The following is a 17,019-nucleotide window of genomic DNA, read 5'->3' as shown; positions in this document are numbered from 1 at the left end:
TATGTTGTATAGAAATTATTATTAAGAATGATAAAGACTTGTATGAATACATGGTCACAAATTTCATATGATACACAAACTATTGCTTGATTTGTATATTAAGTATTGAAACCTATGTTGTAACAAAGATTTTCTTGCTTCACGGGTAGTCTAAGTCACATAGAGTGATCAGGTGGTGAGAAACTGAGGGGAAAGTTCTTGCACACCGTGACATATGTAGACTTGGGTTGCATTGAGTATTAGATCAAATGATAGTCCCAGTAGGACATACTCATACTTAATACATATATTTCGAAAGACAAGTTAATATTACGCCAGTTGAATACTTTTGATGAATAGGTCCATGTGTGATTTACGTATGTAGGATTTGTGAATGAAAGTGAACTGTTATAAATTGTTAATTAAAACATATTTTTTTGTTATGATAAAAATTTATTTCAATAGTTTACCTATGTATACTCCCTGATATGTGAGAATTGTATTATGTATATAAGAAAGTATAGATACATATACAGGAACATTTGGACAAGATTAAATTTTTTTAATTTGACTTATCTTTTGTAAATAATTGTATTACATACATTTTGAATGTTTGAATTGTATTTTAAAATACTATATATTTTGTATAGTTACTTTATTAAGCCATGATATATATATATATATATATATATATATATATATATATATATATATATATATATATATATATATATATGGTTTTTATGCCTTTTTTTCATAGTGTTATATATCAAATACTTAATACTTATTTTGCTTATATATTTTTATCATGTTGGTATTATATTATGAGCATTAAATGAGTTTTTAAAGTAATACAAAATGAAGTCAATGTTATATTGCATGTATCAAAATTATTGTAATCATTCTCATTCACATTAGAGAACAACTTGATCCCGTAAGTCTTGGCTTTCAACCTTACGAATGTAAAACACGTTATTAGAAAGGAAGACCTCAAAAAAGCAAGACTTAAAAAAGTCGAGTACCAAAAAGTAGTCATGTATACAAAAACGTCACTCGCTCCAACTCATTTAAAATTGCCCAATTTAATTAGTGATTTAACAATTCTCGTATGACAAAATAAAAGAAAAAACATGAAAAAAAAAATTACAAAAATTAAGTGAAAAAATGAATTTTTATTATTAAGATACAGATAGGTTTGTGATAATTAGTTTTAGAATTAAATATGTTTTTGTTTCTTTAACTTTCAATCAAAATTGGAATGAGTTATTTTTCGAAATTTTGGTCCAATTTTATTTTCCGTATTAGAAATATGTGGATTTAGTTCTTTCAACTAAATTTTATTAGATTCGCACGACGATTCGAACATGCTTTATTATATTATTTGAGTTGTTTAAAAATGTTATATTTTTACACATTTATAAAGTTAAATGAATGAATTAATCAAAATTTTAAAAATTAAATAATTTTAATTTATACTAAAATTAAAGAACCAAAAATATATTTAATCTTTAATTTTTACTCGAATCTTATCATTCTCTATTACTGTTGAATTTGCTTAAACCAGTAAAAGTAGTAGGTGCCTTCGGGAGAATAAATTATTAGAAGAGACAAGACCCAAGTCATAACAAAGTTACATATTGTCACCCAAGAGCTGACGAGGGAATTACTTCCTGCACCATATCAATTTTCTATTTGCACCCTCACACTTCAAGAATTATTTTTTTTCGGAATACAAAAACAGTTCTGGAAATTGTTTTTCGGATATTGATCAACCCTCCTTTTATGGAAAAACAAATTTCCGGTAGTTGTTTTAGTAGGGTGGATGAAGAAATTTGTATGGGTGCACGAAGCAACACCCAAGTTCGCGACATCATAAGGTAAAGACTTCATAATAAAATGTATCATAATGAAATTACATAAGGTAAAGAAATAAGTTAGACGATTGTTTAACTTCATGACAAGATTAGCGTATAGTTAATATGATATTACAATATTTGTACTAATTTACTGTTTTGAGGATTCATTTGCACGTGTCTATGCTTAAATATCCATCGAAATTTCCATTAATCATCAACAAATCCACATCTTTTTAAGAAAAAATCATATGACATTTCAGGGGAGACATTTTATATTGTTGAAACGCGAAACAAACCTTAACGTTTGATAATTCATGAGCTGAAGTCAAATATGAAGTATATGAGACGATGACTTGTTTTATTTTAAGTATATAAATGTTGAGGACTCGTGTCCAAAGTCTTGAAGACTCATCATTTATTTCAACTATTTGTCATATTCAACTTATGATTGAATTAGTTTGTTATTAAAATATTATTTGTATGTAATGAGTTTGTGACATGGAGGACTCCTTGATTTATTTAAAATATCATCGAAACAACATCGAGATAAATCATATATGAGATTATGAAGTTGAGCTCCTCGTTATTTATTTTTCTCAAATTTAATTGAGGTATAAGTTTCATATATTGTTGTAAGTATGTTTTTATATTCACGTGCTAAAAGTCCATGAAGGTCGTTGATCCCAAGTTATAAACTTGTCACTTATATATATACTTATCATTTGTATTATTTTTTTTTATCATTGAGGGCTCACAAATTACTAATTTTACAACATAAAACAAAAGAAACTCTAAGATCCACTAGGGGGTGGAGACACCCGCTTAAAGCGACATTCCAGCTCAACTGTGAGTAAGACGTAACTCGACTAAACAAAACTACAAAATTGACATTCTAGCTCGATTGGGAGCAGGTCGCAACTTGACTAAACAAAATTACAAATTCGACATTCCAGCTCGGTTGGGAGCAGGTCACAACATGACAAAACAAAACTAAGAATTTGACAATCCAGCTTGGCTGGGAACATACTATAACCTAATTAAACAAAACTACAAAATTGACATTCCAACTTGGTTGGGATCAGGTCGTAACCTGACTAAACAAAACTACAAATTCGACATTCCAACTTGACTGGGAATAGGCTGCAACCTGACTAAACAAAACTACAAATTTGACATTCTAGCCCGATTGAGAGCAAGACATAGCCTAACTAAGCAAAGATCGGAAGATTGATATTCATATTCAAAGTCAACAAATGGTTAAAACATGAGTTCAAGAAGCTCCACAATTTGTAAACAAGTTGTTTATTTTACGGGTGGGTACAATAAATCAGACCATAAATTGTTAGGTAGCTAAAGACCGAAACCACCAAATTTAGAAAAAAGGGCGAAACTTATCTAAAGATGATGTGAGAACAAGTAAAAGCCTAATCTAATACTAGAAGATGGTGGACGATTTATGACAACTTTTGATCACAACATATTGAGGACTCAAGGTTGGAGGATTGTGTATCATCCAAGAAATGGTCGATCTCAACATGATCATTATGATTTTGACCCAATAAAAATTTGTCATAAAATGACAAGTTTCTTTAAAGATTTGTCATGGTACAAGGTGACTTACTAGGATTTGGCCGAGCAGGAAGTCAAGCCAACATTTAGGTCGAGCAAATAAGTTAAGTCAACATTTGGGCCAAGTCAGGAAGTGAAGTCAGCTTTTAGACTGTGCAAAAAAGTTAAGTCATCATTTGGATCGAGTAAGGAAGTGAAGTCAGCATTTCGACCGAGCAAGGAAGTGAAGCCAACATTTGGGCTGGGCAAGGAAGTGAAGCCAGCTTTTGGGCTGAGTAGGGAAGTGAAGCCAACATTTGGACCGAGCAAAAAGGTAGTCTTTGATGACCAAACAAGAAGGTTAGTCCTTAACTAAGCATATAACTAGTAACCAAACCTAAAAAATCTCCGAAAAGCAAAAAGCCGAGCAATGAAAGGGTGTTGGGCCGACCTTGAGAAAGGTTATGGGCTGACCTCAAGCCCAATTACAAATTTTATACCCTCAAAGATATATTGTAAACAAACTTCTTGTAACATTAACTTTCTGTCCAAAAACCACGTTAACTCCCATGATCAAAAGAGAGTTAGGAACAAAGGATGTAAATTCCTTTTTGTTTTTTCTTATAAATATAAAGGTCCATCCAAAAAAAAAAAGGACACATTTATTTTGATTTTTGTATGATTAACTTTGAATCAAGAGAGTTTTTCTTATTTGATTTTCGATCTGAGATTTATAACTTTCTATCAGAACAAATTACAATTTAAATAGAAAGTATTTTGTAATTATTATATAAATATTATAAATATTATGACAAATGAATTATAATTATCACAGAATATCTTAATAAAATTATGATTTTGGAGTAATGATATAGGTGAAGTGAACAAAATTTACACAAACACACGTTTTTATGATATACTAATTTCTTTTATAAAAATTACATATAAAGTAATCTTAATCTAATGATAGTGTAATAATTTATAAAACAGTATAAATTTTATTTATACTCACACTATTTTTACTTTTAATATTTATAAATAGTATTTTTAATCTCTTTATTTTTTTATAAAATTAAACAAAAAAGCAAAAATCATTAAAAAATATGTATCAAAATAGAAAAAGAAAAAAAAAATTATACGTGCAAATATTATAGGTGGTAAATTTTAAGAATAATAATTAAAAGATAAAATTCTACAAATATGCAAATTTTGTTGTAAATTAAATAAAAAATCACGTATTAAAATTATATATATGTTGTATGGCAATGTAAATTAATATAAAAGTCTTCAATAAGTGGCATATAGATGGATAAATGGGCATTACAATGTATTAATTTATTATTGGGTTAAATATGTTTTTGGTCCCTTAACTTTCGGTGAATTTTGGAAGTAGTCAATTTTGAAACTTTGGACCAATTTAGTCCTTCATCTCTCGGAATATGTGGATTTAGTCCTTTTAATCAAATTTTGTTAGGTTTATTTGACGTTTCATACGCATTTTAGGATTGTATTTGAGTTGTTTATACCGTTTGACACATTTTTGCTTTAATGTTAAGTCAAATACAATTGTGAAACGCGCTTGAAATGTCAACTAAACTTAACAAAATTTAATTAAAAGGACTAAATCCACGTATTTCAAAAGATGAAGGACTAAATTGATTCAAAGTTTCAAAATGGACTAATTCCAAAATTCACTGAAAGTTAAGGGACCAAAAACATATTTAACCCTTTTTTACCAGTATTACTATGTATACAATTTTCTGTGATACAAACATATTCTAAATTAATTTTCAGTGTGTTGTTGGGAATGGCCTTGTAGTTGAACTTGGTTGTTGTTCCCAATCGCAAATCCGAATCGTGGATCAAAGCTGAAACATTGGCGTTCTCATGAAATGCTCGTGATCTCGGTTTTGCAGTCCCTCATATCGCTGTGCTTATTCTAGATCCGTCACAGATTGCAACAATCAAGCGAATCTGAGAAGAGAAGAGGCAAAAGATGTATATGGCATATGGGTGGCCCCAGGTCATCCCTCTCGAGCAAGGACTGTCTCCATCTGCACAGAAGATTGTGTACCTCAAAGTCATCAATCGCACGTTGCTCGTTGTGTCCCCCACTCACTTTGAACTTTGGAGCACTTCCCAGGTACATGGATCCGTGTTTGACCGGTTGTGTGGTTGGGTTCTGTATAATTTTTTTGTTTTTTGGAGAGAATTTATATGGGTTTTCCTGGAGGTGGGATTCTGCAATGTGGGTGTTTGAAAATTAATGTGTGTCCGGGTTTGAATTAATGTGTGTGGACTGGTTTTCATCAAGGCGAGTTTATTGTGAATTTGTGACTATACTCAATTGTGTTAATATTTATTTCTTTTGAAAAAAATGTGAACTGGATTTTGATGGAGGTGAGTTTCTGAAACGTGGGTAATTGAAGTTGAGTGTAATGGATTTTGTTTATTTATTTTTAATTTTAGGATAAAAGATGATTGTTGTAATGTGGGTATAAGGAGTTTGGGCTTAACAGTGTTTATGATTTTTTTGTTGGTTCAGCATAGAGTGAGATTGGGGAAGTACAAGAGAGATTCAGATTCATTGCAGAGGGAAGGAGAAAACATGCAGGCCGTGTGGAGCCCTGATGCCAAATTAATTGCTATTCTTGTAAGTTTGCTAGTCTTTTACATGATTGGATATATTCTATGAATGACCAACTTTACATTCTAAGTAGAAATCTTCAAGTCATATTCATCTTCCTTATACATATATATTTTCAATTTGCAGACATCTACCTTCTTTCTTCATATTTTCAAAGTCCAGTTCTCAGATAAAAGAATACACACGGGTGGTAGACAACCCTCTGCTTTGTGCCTAGCTATCATTTCTCTTCTGCTCACAGAGCAAGTTCCTTTTGCAGTAAAGGATTTATCTGTGTAAGTTTCCTGCTCGTTTTGATTTTCTAATTTTCTTCATGTATATGAGATGCATCAATTTGATTGAATAAAACTATTAAACTACTACGTGTGTGGATTTTGGAATGTGAATTGAATAGGATTTTTTCTTAGTAATTAAATATTGTATATCGTCCATTTTATGCAACCAGCAAAGGTATGCTAATTAGTTTGTGATAGTTCAAATTGAGTGTAATGTCTCACTGATGGATAGGATATGAAGAGAGAAGTAGAGAGTTTAGTAATTTGTAAATAAAAAGTAGAAGTATTATCTTAGCTCCAAAGAATATGCCACTTGTAAAAGTCTGTATGCATTTGATTGTGTAACTGCCAATGCTTTACAAAGTAACTATTGGTATCAACGGTAAGTGTAATATTATGGATTTTTGATTATTTTTGCAATTGGGTGACTACATGATTTCATTTTAACTGGCCTTATCTAAGTTATAAAATAATGTTGTAATTCCTCAATGCTTCCTAGAAAGTGTCAAATTTCTGTGCTTCACTCTATGTATCATAGTCTAAATCTTAAGGCATTTGCAGTGTGATCTTGATACTTCTCTTTATTCTACTGTTTTGTCAGGAGCAATATTATCAGCGATAACAAACATATGTTACTTGGACTTTCTGATGGAACTTTATACAGTATATCTTGGAAAGGGGAGGTAATTTAAAATACTCAGACTAAACAATTTTGGACATTGTATGGTCATTGGTATCTGGCAATATCCAGCCATGTATGCAATAATCTTTCTTTTTTGTTTTTTGATTTTTAACAATATTGCCATCGTTTTATGATCTCCTGAACAGTTCTTTGGGGCTTCTGAATTTGATCCACAACCCACTAATAGCTTTGACTATTCTCAAATGCCACTTACAATAGAGAATGGCCTTTCTCCTAAATCTCACCCGAAGGCTCTTATGTTCAATCACGTTATTCCTAGAAAGTCTGAAATCAATCAACTGGAACTTTGCCTTCCATTGAGGTTGCTATTTGTCTTGTATTCTGACGGGCAACTTGTCTCATGTTCTGTGAGTAAAAAAGGCCTAAAGCAAGTTGACTGTATCAAAGCAGAAAAGAAGTTGTCTGGTGGTGATGCTGTCTGTGTCTCAGTAGCTCTAGAGCAGCAAATTCTTGCTGTTGGTACTAAAAGAGGAACAGTGGAGTTGTATGATTTGGCAGAATCAGTATCACTTATACGTGCAGTCTCTTTGTATGACTGGGGGTAAGTTTTGTTTATTATACATTAATAAATCAGCATCAGATTGAAACCTTCATGATCTACTTCTCCGAGCTTGACAGACAAGTTCTCCCGAAGATTATGAATAAATACCTGGTTTAATGTGTTTTTATGAGTCCTAGATGCTAATGCTATCTCATTCTTTTTTTATGTTTTGAAAGTGTATAGCCACAGTTAACATTATTAGAAAGATCAGCACACCCTAAGTTATTCCATAACTAGTCATCCAAATGAAATTACATTTCTTTGTTTCTATTGAATGCATGCAATTTCAGAGGGGAAGAAGAAATATGACTATAGTGATATTATCTCGATGTTATCTTATCTCATCAGTATATTGGGACTTGTGTTGAATGTCATTTACAGATAAGGCTCCTCTAAAATGAGCTTATCTATGAATTGCACAAATAAGGATGTATCCACCACTGAATTTGAATGTGGTAAGATCATGATATATACTTTTTTAAAATGAAGTGTAGGTACACTCTTATTTGTGCACTTCAGATACAAACTCACTCTAGAGGAGTATTTTCTTTTTTTTAGATGGAGTTTGGTTTGATGGCTTGAAATATTATATTGCAGATATTCAATGGATGACACTGGTCCTGTTAGTTGCATTGCTTGGACACCTGATAATTCCGCTTTTGCAGTCGGGTGGAAGTTAAGGGGGCTTACAGTTTGGTCCGTTTCTGGTTGTCGCTTGATGTCAACTGTACGACAAATAGGCTTAAGTTCCATGTCTTCTCCAACTTCTAAACAAAACCATGATTGTAAGTATGAACCATTGATGGGTGGTACCTCACTGATGCAGTGGGATGAATATGGATATAGAATTTATGCTATTGAGGAGGGGTGTTCGGGGAGAATTCTATCATTCTCATTTGGGAAATGCTGTCTTAGCAGAGGTGTTTCAGGCACTACATATATCCGTCAAGTGATTTATGGAGAAGACCGTTTACTCATTGTGCAGTCAGAAGAGACTGATGAACTTAAAATGCTACATCTTAAGCTTCCAGTTATGTGTTTGATTGTCAATTTGTGAACACGTAATTTGCTGTATGGATATCTATTCTAAAGTTGAAAAGTTTTTGCAGGTTTCTTATATTTCACAAAACTGGCCAGTTCAACATGTGGCAGCTAGCCAGGATGGGATGTACTTAGCTATTGCTGGTCTTCATGGTTTGATATTGTATGATATACGACTGAAAAGATGGAGAGTATTTGGAGATGTTACACAAGAGCAAAAGATTCAGTGTAAAGGCTTGTTATGGTTGGGGAAGATTGTTGTTGTCTGCAACTATATTGATTCATCCAACACGTGAGATACTTTTGTCACTTAACATGTTACATGCTGTTGATACTTCACAAATTTTAGTGCTTGTCAAAAATATCTTTCATAATCAAGTGGGGTTCAACAATGTGCCTGTATGAAAAAGCCTAACTCTAATACATGCCCACACACAAGAAAAGAAATAGGTCTCATTTAAATTATGTCTTTATGTAGCATCATGCAACGCCATTTTGATCTAAATTCACTGTCTCTCGTGTCTCCTCATTTTATCTTCAGCTATGAATTGCTCTTTTACCCGAGATATCACCTTGACCAAAGTTCATTACTCTGTCGGAAACCATTGCTTGCTAAACCAATGGTGATGGATGTGTACCAAGATCATATGCTTCTTACTTATAGACCATTTGATGTCCACATATTCCGTGTGAAATTATTTGGTGAATTATCTCCTTCAGGAAATCCAGATTTACAGGTAAATGCATACTTTCAAATAGTTCTTTTGTTTTTGCCTGAGTAAGACTATTACTTGTTATGCTCCTTTTCTTTCTTATTTCAATTTTCTTCTATAAATCCTGCATTGTTATACATTTTTAAGTGATAACATGACAAACAGCTTTCTGCAGTACGAGAACTTTCAATTGTTACTGCCAAGAGCCATCCTGCTGCAATGCGATTCATTCCTGATCAACATCCAAGAGAATCTATTTCAAACAATTACAGTTCAGTTTCATCAGATTCATTAACAAGAGAGCCAGCAAGGTATGTGTTCTTGTGAACAGCCTTACTCACTTTCTCCACTTTGTTTTTCTATTTGTCTTATTAAATCATTTCAAAATACCACTATCCATGAATCTGGATGCATTACAACAAAGTATCCCGTGTAATTATTGTCATAACAATTTAAACATATATGACGTCTAAATGAGTTGTTGGCTTGCTAGTAAAAAGGTATACCCTCCTAAACTTTGTTGTTTTTGTTGCTATTTTTACGGCCAATAGTGCTATTTTTCTCTCACTAATAATTCATCTTAAAGAAATTTATTTTACTTAATGTTTTTTGCCAAGACATATTAACTAGGATGAAGCAGCCAATGCAGGAGGTGGGATTATATTTGCATATTAGTTTCCTCATGAAAGTGTTTTTTGTTCTAGATGTTTGATATTGAGGGCAAATGGGGAGCTTTCACTTCTTGATCTTGACGATGGACGGGAGAGAAATCTTACTGATTCGGTTGAACTATTTTGGGTCACCTGTGGTCAGTCTGAGGATAAAACAAATTTGATTGAGGAAGTTTCATGGTTAGATTACGGTCACCGTGGAATGCAGGTAACCCATTGAGATCTTTCCTATTCACTGTATGTACTTCCCTAAATTTGACGAGGTTTATGACTTTGATTCACCCTCCGGTGTATTTCCTCTTTACTTGTCTGATAGTTTTTTACATGGAAGTTTATTGTTGCAGGTTTGGTATCCATCTCCAGGTGCTGATCCTTTTAAGCAGGAAGATTTCTTACAGGTATGCAGAAGGATGTTTACAACCTTGTAGGCTGCACTGAACAGAATGCATTACTTCATACTCATTTGATATTGTATTCATTCTTTCAGACCTTTTTGTTTATATTGTACTATAGGCTTAATAGCATTTTTGGTCCTTATATTTGTAGCAATAATTCAATGTTTTCCCTTTATTTAATTTTGACTAACGTGGTCCTTATATTTTTTAAAAAGAGTCAGTATGATCCCTTCCCTTTCATTAGATCAGCGTTAACATCTTTTAGAGGATGATGAGCTGACGTTTGCTGATACAATCACCTACTCTCTTTACACAATTATTGTCCAATCCCAAGGGCAAAATAGGAGGAATGATGTTAACGTTAATCTAACAGAAGATATCACATTCAACCTTTTAAAATATATAGGGACTACATTGACTAAAAAATAAATAAAGGGAAAAAATTGAATCATTGCCACAAATATAGGGACCAAAAATGTTGTTAACGTTAACGGAAGATATCATATTCAGCCTTTTAAAAAATATAGGGATCACATTGAGTAAAAAATAAATAAATAGTTGGTGTATGTGATTGGCTTCATATTCTTTGGAATACTCTGGTTTTACCCTAAATGATGAACTAGACATAGCATGTCCGACTTATCTTCATTACTTTGTTTCCTTTATTGAGTAATTGCTGCATTGTCTTACAATTTATCTGGTAGATAATAGATCTTGTAAAGAAAAACAACAATTTATTCCATTTGAAGCAAATAAGTTCGGTCATTCCTCCGTTCTGAAATCAATTAATTTACTGGTATTTGCCACAATTTTTAGCTGGACCCAGAGCTTGAGTTTGATCGTGAAGTTTACCCTTTGGGACTTCTTCCAAACGCTGGTGTAGTTGTTGGTGTTTCCCAGAGAATTTCATTTTCAGCAAGTGCTGAATTTCCATGTTTTGAACCATCTCCTCAAGCACAAACAATACTACACTGCTTACTACGCCATCTTCTTCAGGTACTGCACTGAATTAAATTGAAGATTGTTATAATTTCTTTAACCATTGGTTCATATTCTACTTTTGGGACATTTTGGTCTCTTGGTTGCCTTTCTCATTCAATTCTTGAAAGAATTTTTTTTAGTACGGCATCCATTTGCTATACTGACCAATAAATGAGCGATTTGAATCCTTCAGAGGGATTATAATCGTAAAATGATGCAACTTTATGATTTGAATTCTGATTGACTACCATGTATATGCCCCACCTTGGGGCCATGTATGAATATTAAATTTAAAGAAAGGGAGTAAAAGTATATTCTATTAGGCATCTTATGAACAATGTAATGAACATAACAAGTATCTAAGAAAGAAAAAGAGAAATTGCAATGTTTCATTATTGATGTTGATATTTGAGGAGTTTGGTAACAATTGCAATTTTTTACTTTCAGGCACTATATATGAGATCTTTATTCTTGTCGAATTTTTCATAGTCTTTACTCTTATTTGCACAATTTGTGATCCATTGCTTTAAAACATGATAAGAGTTAGATAAGAAAATAGTTCAAAACTATCACAGAGGATGTTTGAATTGGTCTAACAGATTTTGTCCTGTTTTTCTACTAGATGGAACATATATGTCTTTTATATTTCTGATAAGGATTGCCTATTCTCTGAATTTCTACTCTTCTCATTTCTCACCTCTATTGTGTATGAAACAATAGATTCAACAAGATATAAGACCTGTCACATTAAAAATGTTTTGGGAGCCTGCAATTGTCTGCTTAAAGTTGGGGGTTCGTTTTGTTGCTTTCCTTTTTTTATGATTTTTTTTAGAGGCACGTTGGACCTTGTTCTCTTTATAAACTCTTGTTCTATAGGGAAAAGAAATATTTATCTGATTATTTCCTGTTCATTTATGTTTCTTCCAGAGGGACAAAATTGAGGAAGCTTTAAGGCTGGCAGAGCTATCAGCCGAGAAGCCTCATTTTTCACATTGTCTAGAGTGGCTCCTTTTTACAGTATTTGAAGCAGATATATCCAGGTACTTCAATCTGGAAATGTTAATACTCTAAAAATGGGACAGGATCAATGAACACTAGTTAAGTGGCATACTATGTATAATTACACTTTTCAAGAAGTAAATTTCATCAATGTAATCATTGAATCATGGGATATTATTCTTGTTTTCATGTAAATCAAATTTTAGATATCTAGGCATTTGTAGATGTGTACTTTAATCTAATAGTAGCTATTTACTTGTGTTTTAGATCGGATATTGTATGAAGTTATTGATTAGTTTTTAAATTATTCAGAATTTTGTAAGACTTGATTTATGAGAACCTTACATATAACAGTTAGATCGATAAAGTTCACATTTTCTTAAATATTTCATCCTGTGTGCTCATTGCTGATTTTGGTGCCTTAAAGGAGCCATTCACCTTTAACAGCCTTTATGAAAACAGAGTTTAATTGCTTAGATCAATACTTTAATTTTCTTCAGACTGAAAACCTGTCTAGAAGTTATAAACCTCAAACACTTTGAAAGTTACCTGCCCTCATTAATGATATCAATAGGACTTAATCTCATAATCAGGTCATTCCTGTAATCTGAAATATGATATTAATTTGAGCTGAGGAAGTTTGATAGTTGGAGTAAAACTTAGTTGCCTCATAGTTTTTGTGTTAGCTGTTTAATAATTGTCAAGCCAATTATTCCAGGCCAAATGTGAGCAGGAACCAGATCTCAGTTGTTAAACATGCTAAAAGCTCTCTTTTAGAGAAGACCTGTGACCTGATCAGGAATTTTCCAGAGTACCTTGATGTTGTTGTAAGTGTTGCAAGAAAAACAGATGGTCGTCATTGGGCAGATTTGTTTGCTGCTGCTGGAAGATCAACTGAGTATGTCCTTCTAGCATCTATAGTTTTCATTTTAATTTCAACTTTGATTACTATGTGAAACTGTGTTGTAAATGTTTGTTCATTGTATATTTTGGATGTCTAATTCTTTTGGGGCTCACTGTATAGATTGTTTGAGGAATGCTTTCAACGTAGATGGTACCGCACTGCAGCATGTTATATACTTGTAAGACTCACTTGCCTTTCTCAATAGTCCCTTTATTCATGCCAGGGTTCTCCTTTCTGACAGAATTGGTTTATGAATTGAATGTTGCATTAAGGATGACAATTCTGACATTTATTAGGTTTTAAATTCTCTGACTTGTTAGACTATTCTCTCACATGGTGCACTGTTACTCTTCAAATACAAATAGGATTTTTTTTTTTTCTGATATGATATCATATTAAGTATATTTTAGACTTGCTTAGTTAAATTTAATAAATTTCACATGAATAAAACAGGTCATCGCCAAACTGGAAGGTCCTGCTGTCAGTCAGTACTGTGCTTTACGGTTATTACAGGTTTGGGGTTTGATTGCTTAAGTTTTTCTTTTTGGTTTTATTTAATGAACTTTAGTTACATCAATAATGTGATTATCAAAATTCTACAGGCAACACTTGATGAATCATTGTATGAGCTTGCTGGGGAGCTGGTATTATTTTGAAAGGCCATTGGACTATTCATTTTTTCTGGTCAAGTAATAAATCTTGTACAAGTTCCGTCTTTGTTAACTATTTTTTTTGGGTTTTAAGGTGCGGTTCTTGCTGAGATCTGGTCGGGAGTATGACCAAGCATCAATTGATTCAGATAAACTGTCTCCAAAATTTTTAGGCTATTTTCTTTTTCGTTCTATTGAGAGGAAGCAATCATCAGATAAAAGGTTCATTTAAACTTTAGGCAATTGTATTTTTTTGGTTGCTCTACCATCACAGTTTCCAGCCATACTAACTAGTAATTACCTCTGGAGCAGCTCCTCATTCAAAGAACAAAGTGCCCATGTTACCTCTGTCAAGAATATTTTAGAAAATCATGCTAGTTACCTGATGGCTGGGAAAGAGCTCTCCAAGCTTGTTGCATTTGTAAAAGGCACTCAATTTGGTTTAGTGGTAAGATCTTAATGATTGATTTGTTCTAGTCCCTGAGATAACTTTCTTTCTAGTTTTAAGTGTTTTAAATTGTTCAATGGTATCAATTGTAGGAGTATCTACAACGCGAAAAAGAAGGGAGTGCACGGTTGGAGAATTTTGCTTCTGGGCTTGAACTAATAAGCCAAAAGGTTTTGGATTTTAGCATTTCCATTTCATTGGTTTTTCCATCACCTTTTCTCTTTCAATCTCTCTTTTTATAGTTGTTGATGCATAAAATCTGATTCTTGGTGTACCTTTCCTTGTTTTATTCACTCAAGCTTTATTTGTATTCTCTGATAATACTACAAACTGTTTCTGTGGCCTGCTATATTTTGGTACAAGTTTTTGTGGTATAGACATGGGCTTATTCTGTTTAAGTTTTGATTTTCTTAGAATAGGTTTGCCGGAGTATAGATTTTCTTGATTCATGGATTTTTGTTTGGTTCCCCATGATTTTTTTCTATAGTTGTTTCTTTTTCTCTTTTATAGACATATCCTTGGGAGAGTAGTTGATTGGTGAGATATGAGGTACCAACCTAAATGCGATGTTATGTTCTCATAGTGATGCTTTCTTTAGCTATATCTTAATAAAATAAAGGGTTAAATATGTTTTTGGTCCCTTAACTTTCAATGAATTTTGGAATTAGTCTATTTTGAAACTTTGGACCAATTTAGTCCTCCATATTTTGAAATGCGTGGATTTAGTCCTTTTAATCAAATTTTGTTAAGTTTATTTGACATTTCAAGCACGTTTCATAATAGTATTTGACTTAACATTAAAGCAAAAATGTGTCAAACAATATAAACAACTCAAATACAATCCTGAAATGCGTACGAAACATCCAATAAACCTACCAAAATTTGATTAAAAAGACTAAATCCACGTATTTCGAAAGATCAAGGACTAAATTGGTCCAAAGTTTCAAAATGGACTAATTCCAAAATTTACTAAAAGTTAAGGGACCAAAAACATATTTAACCCTAAAATAAATAAAGAACCATGTATCATGATTAAGGTCTCAAAAGGGGTAACTGATTTCTGAAGTCAATTTTGAATACGCAATGATCATTTGGCATGAGCTTCTATAGATCTATACTGATATTTTGTTTAGTTTTGTTTTTCTCCATTATTGAAAATATTTTTTGTTATCAGTTTCAAATGGGAACATTACAGAGCCGCTTGGATGCTGATTTTCTCCTGGCACATATGTGCTCTGTGAAGTTTAAGGAATGGATAGTTGTCCTGGCTACTCTCTTAAGACGTTCTGAGGTATGTTTGACTTTTGTCTGTACAGGACAGGAAGATCTGAAATTATGCTGAGATGAATTCATCAAAACTAATGTTGAAATTATAAGCCAAAGAAAGAAGAGAGAGATTTGGCAAGTTTAATGCAATGGGTTATGAATTATAGAGCGTAATTGGGATTTGTACCCAAATTTTACATTGGAACTTGGTGGGAGTTATTGTTTCTGAATGTAAAATAAACAAGCCCTTAAATATACTTTCTTTTCTGGGTGGGGCCTTCATCACTCATCATCATGCATGTCTGAATCAGCTAACATGACTTTTTTTCCATCTTTTCCATCGTAGGTACTACCCCAACCTTTTTTCTAATATATTCCTAATCCCATCCATATGACATTTTAGGCCTTATGGTTGTGGTAAAATTTTCCTTTGAGTTTGAGTGTTACCTTTTTGTTATATAACCCTTAAAGCACTCTAATTGATCTACCCTTGCTTGAACCTATGGTTTACATCTCTATTCTCTATCGTTCTATGTGATGAATTCAAAATACCTATGTGACTTGTGTAAAGCACGTTCTCCAAGTTTTTGTCACATGTGGATCTTTTTCCATTTTAGAAAGGGTTCACTTTTGTTGACAAGTGTATTGTTTTGAGATTTTTCAGGTTCTTTTTGACTTGTTCAGACATGATGTTCGGTTGTGGAAAACGTACAGCACCACTATGGAGGTATATCTATTTGTTGTAGGTTATTGTGTTGGCATGATGACATGTAGACTTGAATGAACTAAATATGATGTTCCTATCTGTTTTGTTTGCACAACAGTCACACCCAGCATTTACAGAATATCAAGATTTGCTGGCAGACCTGGAACAGAGACTTTCATCAGTTTCAAATGTAGAAAGAAAGTAAAAGTGAATATAAATCTCACATTTGATTCCTGCTGATTGGATGGTTTTCTGATTGATCACGTCACACGTAAGGACTATGCATCCTTTCCCTTGGATATGATTGTGGGGACCAGAATACCAAGTTATTACCATGTTGTTGGCAACGAGTTATTTTATGGTGTTAATCCAATGAATCCAGAATATAGTACATGTAGATAGAGGTTAGAAATATGTGTAGGGAGGCTTGTGCATGTCTGAGGATTTCACTATTCTTTTCACTTTTGACCACATTTTGTAACATGTGTTTTTGTAAAAGCATAAACAGATCTCGCTGTATATATTAGTTATATGCCGTTGATCAGCCTAACATTCATAGTAGAATTTATGCACTTGTTTTTCTCCCATAATTCACTTCATCCTTCAATTCTTCCTTCAGTTTCTTTCTACACTTCTATTTCCTGTTCTATGCTACATTTTGACTTGCTTTTATTTTATACATTGCATTATTTCATA

General features: G+C 32.8%; 1 protein-coding gene across 2 annotated transcripts; it reads left to right on the top strand.

Annotated features, from left to right (window-relative positions):
* Nucleotides 1-5,165: 5,165 nt before the first annotated feature.
* On the top strand, nt 5,166-16,913 carry LOC114185002 (uncharacterized). 2 transcript variants are annotated; one of them, XM_028072470.2, is made up of 23 exons: nt 5,166-5,526; nt 5,934-6,036; nt 6,157-6,305; nt 6,907-6,988; nt 7,134-7,549; nt 8,147-8,579; nt 8,659-8,882; nt 9,132-9,327; nt 9,469-9,614; nt 10,008-10,182; nt 10,319-10,372; nt 11,186-11,365; nt 12,278-12,390; nt 13,068-13,247; nt 13,374-13,431; nt 13,707-13,766; nt 13,856-13,897; nt 13,998-14,125; nt 14,216-14,351; nt 14,444-14,521; nt 15,526-15,642; nt 16,282-16,344; nt 16,442-16,913. In XM_028072470.2, the coding sequence occupies exons 1-23, from the start codon at nt 5,393-5,395 to the stop codon at nt 16,526-16,528; spliced, it is 3,354 nt and encodes a 1,117-aa protein (XP_027928271.1). In that variant the 5' UTR covers nt 5,166-5,392; the 3' UTR covers nt 16,529-16,913. The 2 variants fall into 2 exon arrangements, with proteins under 2 accessions (XP_027928271.1, XP_027928268.1); XM_028072467.2 differs by having other exon boundaries at nt 5,929-6,036.
* The last annotated feature ends 106 nt before the right edge of the window (nt 16,914-17,019 follow it).

This window comes from Vigna unguiculata, chromosome 5 (genome assembly GCF_037176805.1).
Source record: "Vigna unguiculata cultivar grain cowpea cultivar isolate G323 ecotype 2 chromosome 5, ASM3717680v1, whole genome shotgun sequence".
Classification (NCBI taxonomy): Eukaryota; Viridiplantae; Streptophyta; class Magnoliopsida; order Fabales; family Fabaceae; genus Vigna; species Vigna unguiculata.
Note: the sequence above shows the minus strand (reverse complement) of the source record. Positions and strands in the feature narration are given on the sequence as shown.

What these genes read in the sequence shown, in the direction of transcription:
- LOC114185002 (XM_028072467.2), top strand. Translation starts at nt 5,380, where the DNA reads ATGTATATGGCATATGGGTGGCCCCAGGTCATCCCTCTCGAGCAAGGA. An exon ending in TACTACGCCATCTTCTTCAG is followed by an intron (nt 11,366 to 12,277) that starts GTACTGCACTGA and finishes TGTTTCTTCCAG; the next exon opens with AGGGACAAAATTGAGGAAGC. An exon ending in TTGAACTAATAAGCCAAAAG is followed by an intron (nt 14,522 to 15,525) that starts GTTTTGGATTTT and finishes TTTTGTTATCAG; the next exon opens with TTTCAAATGGGAACATTACA.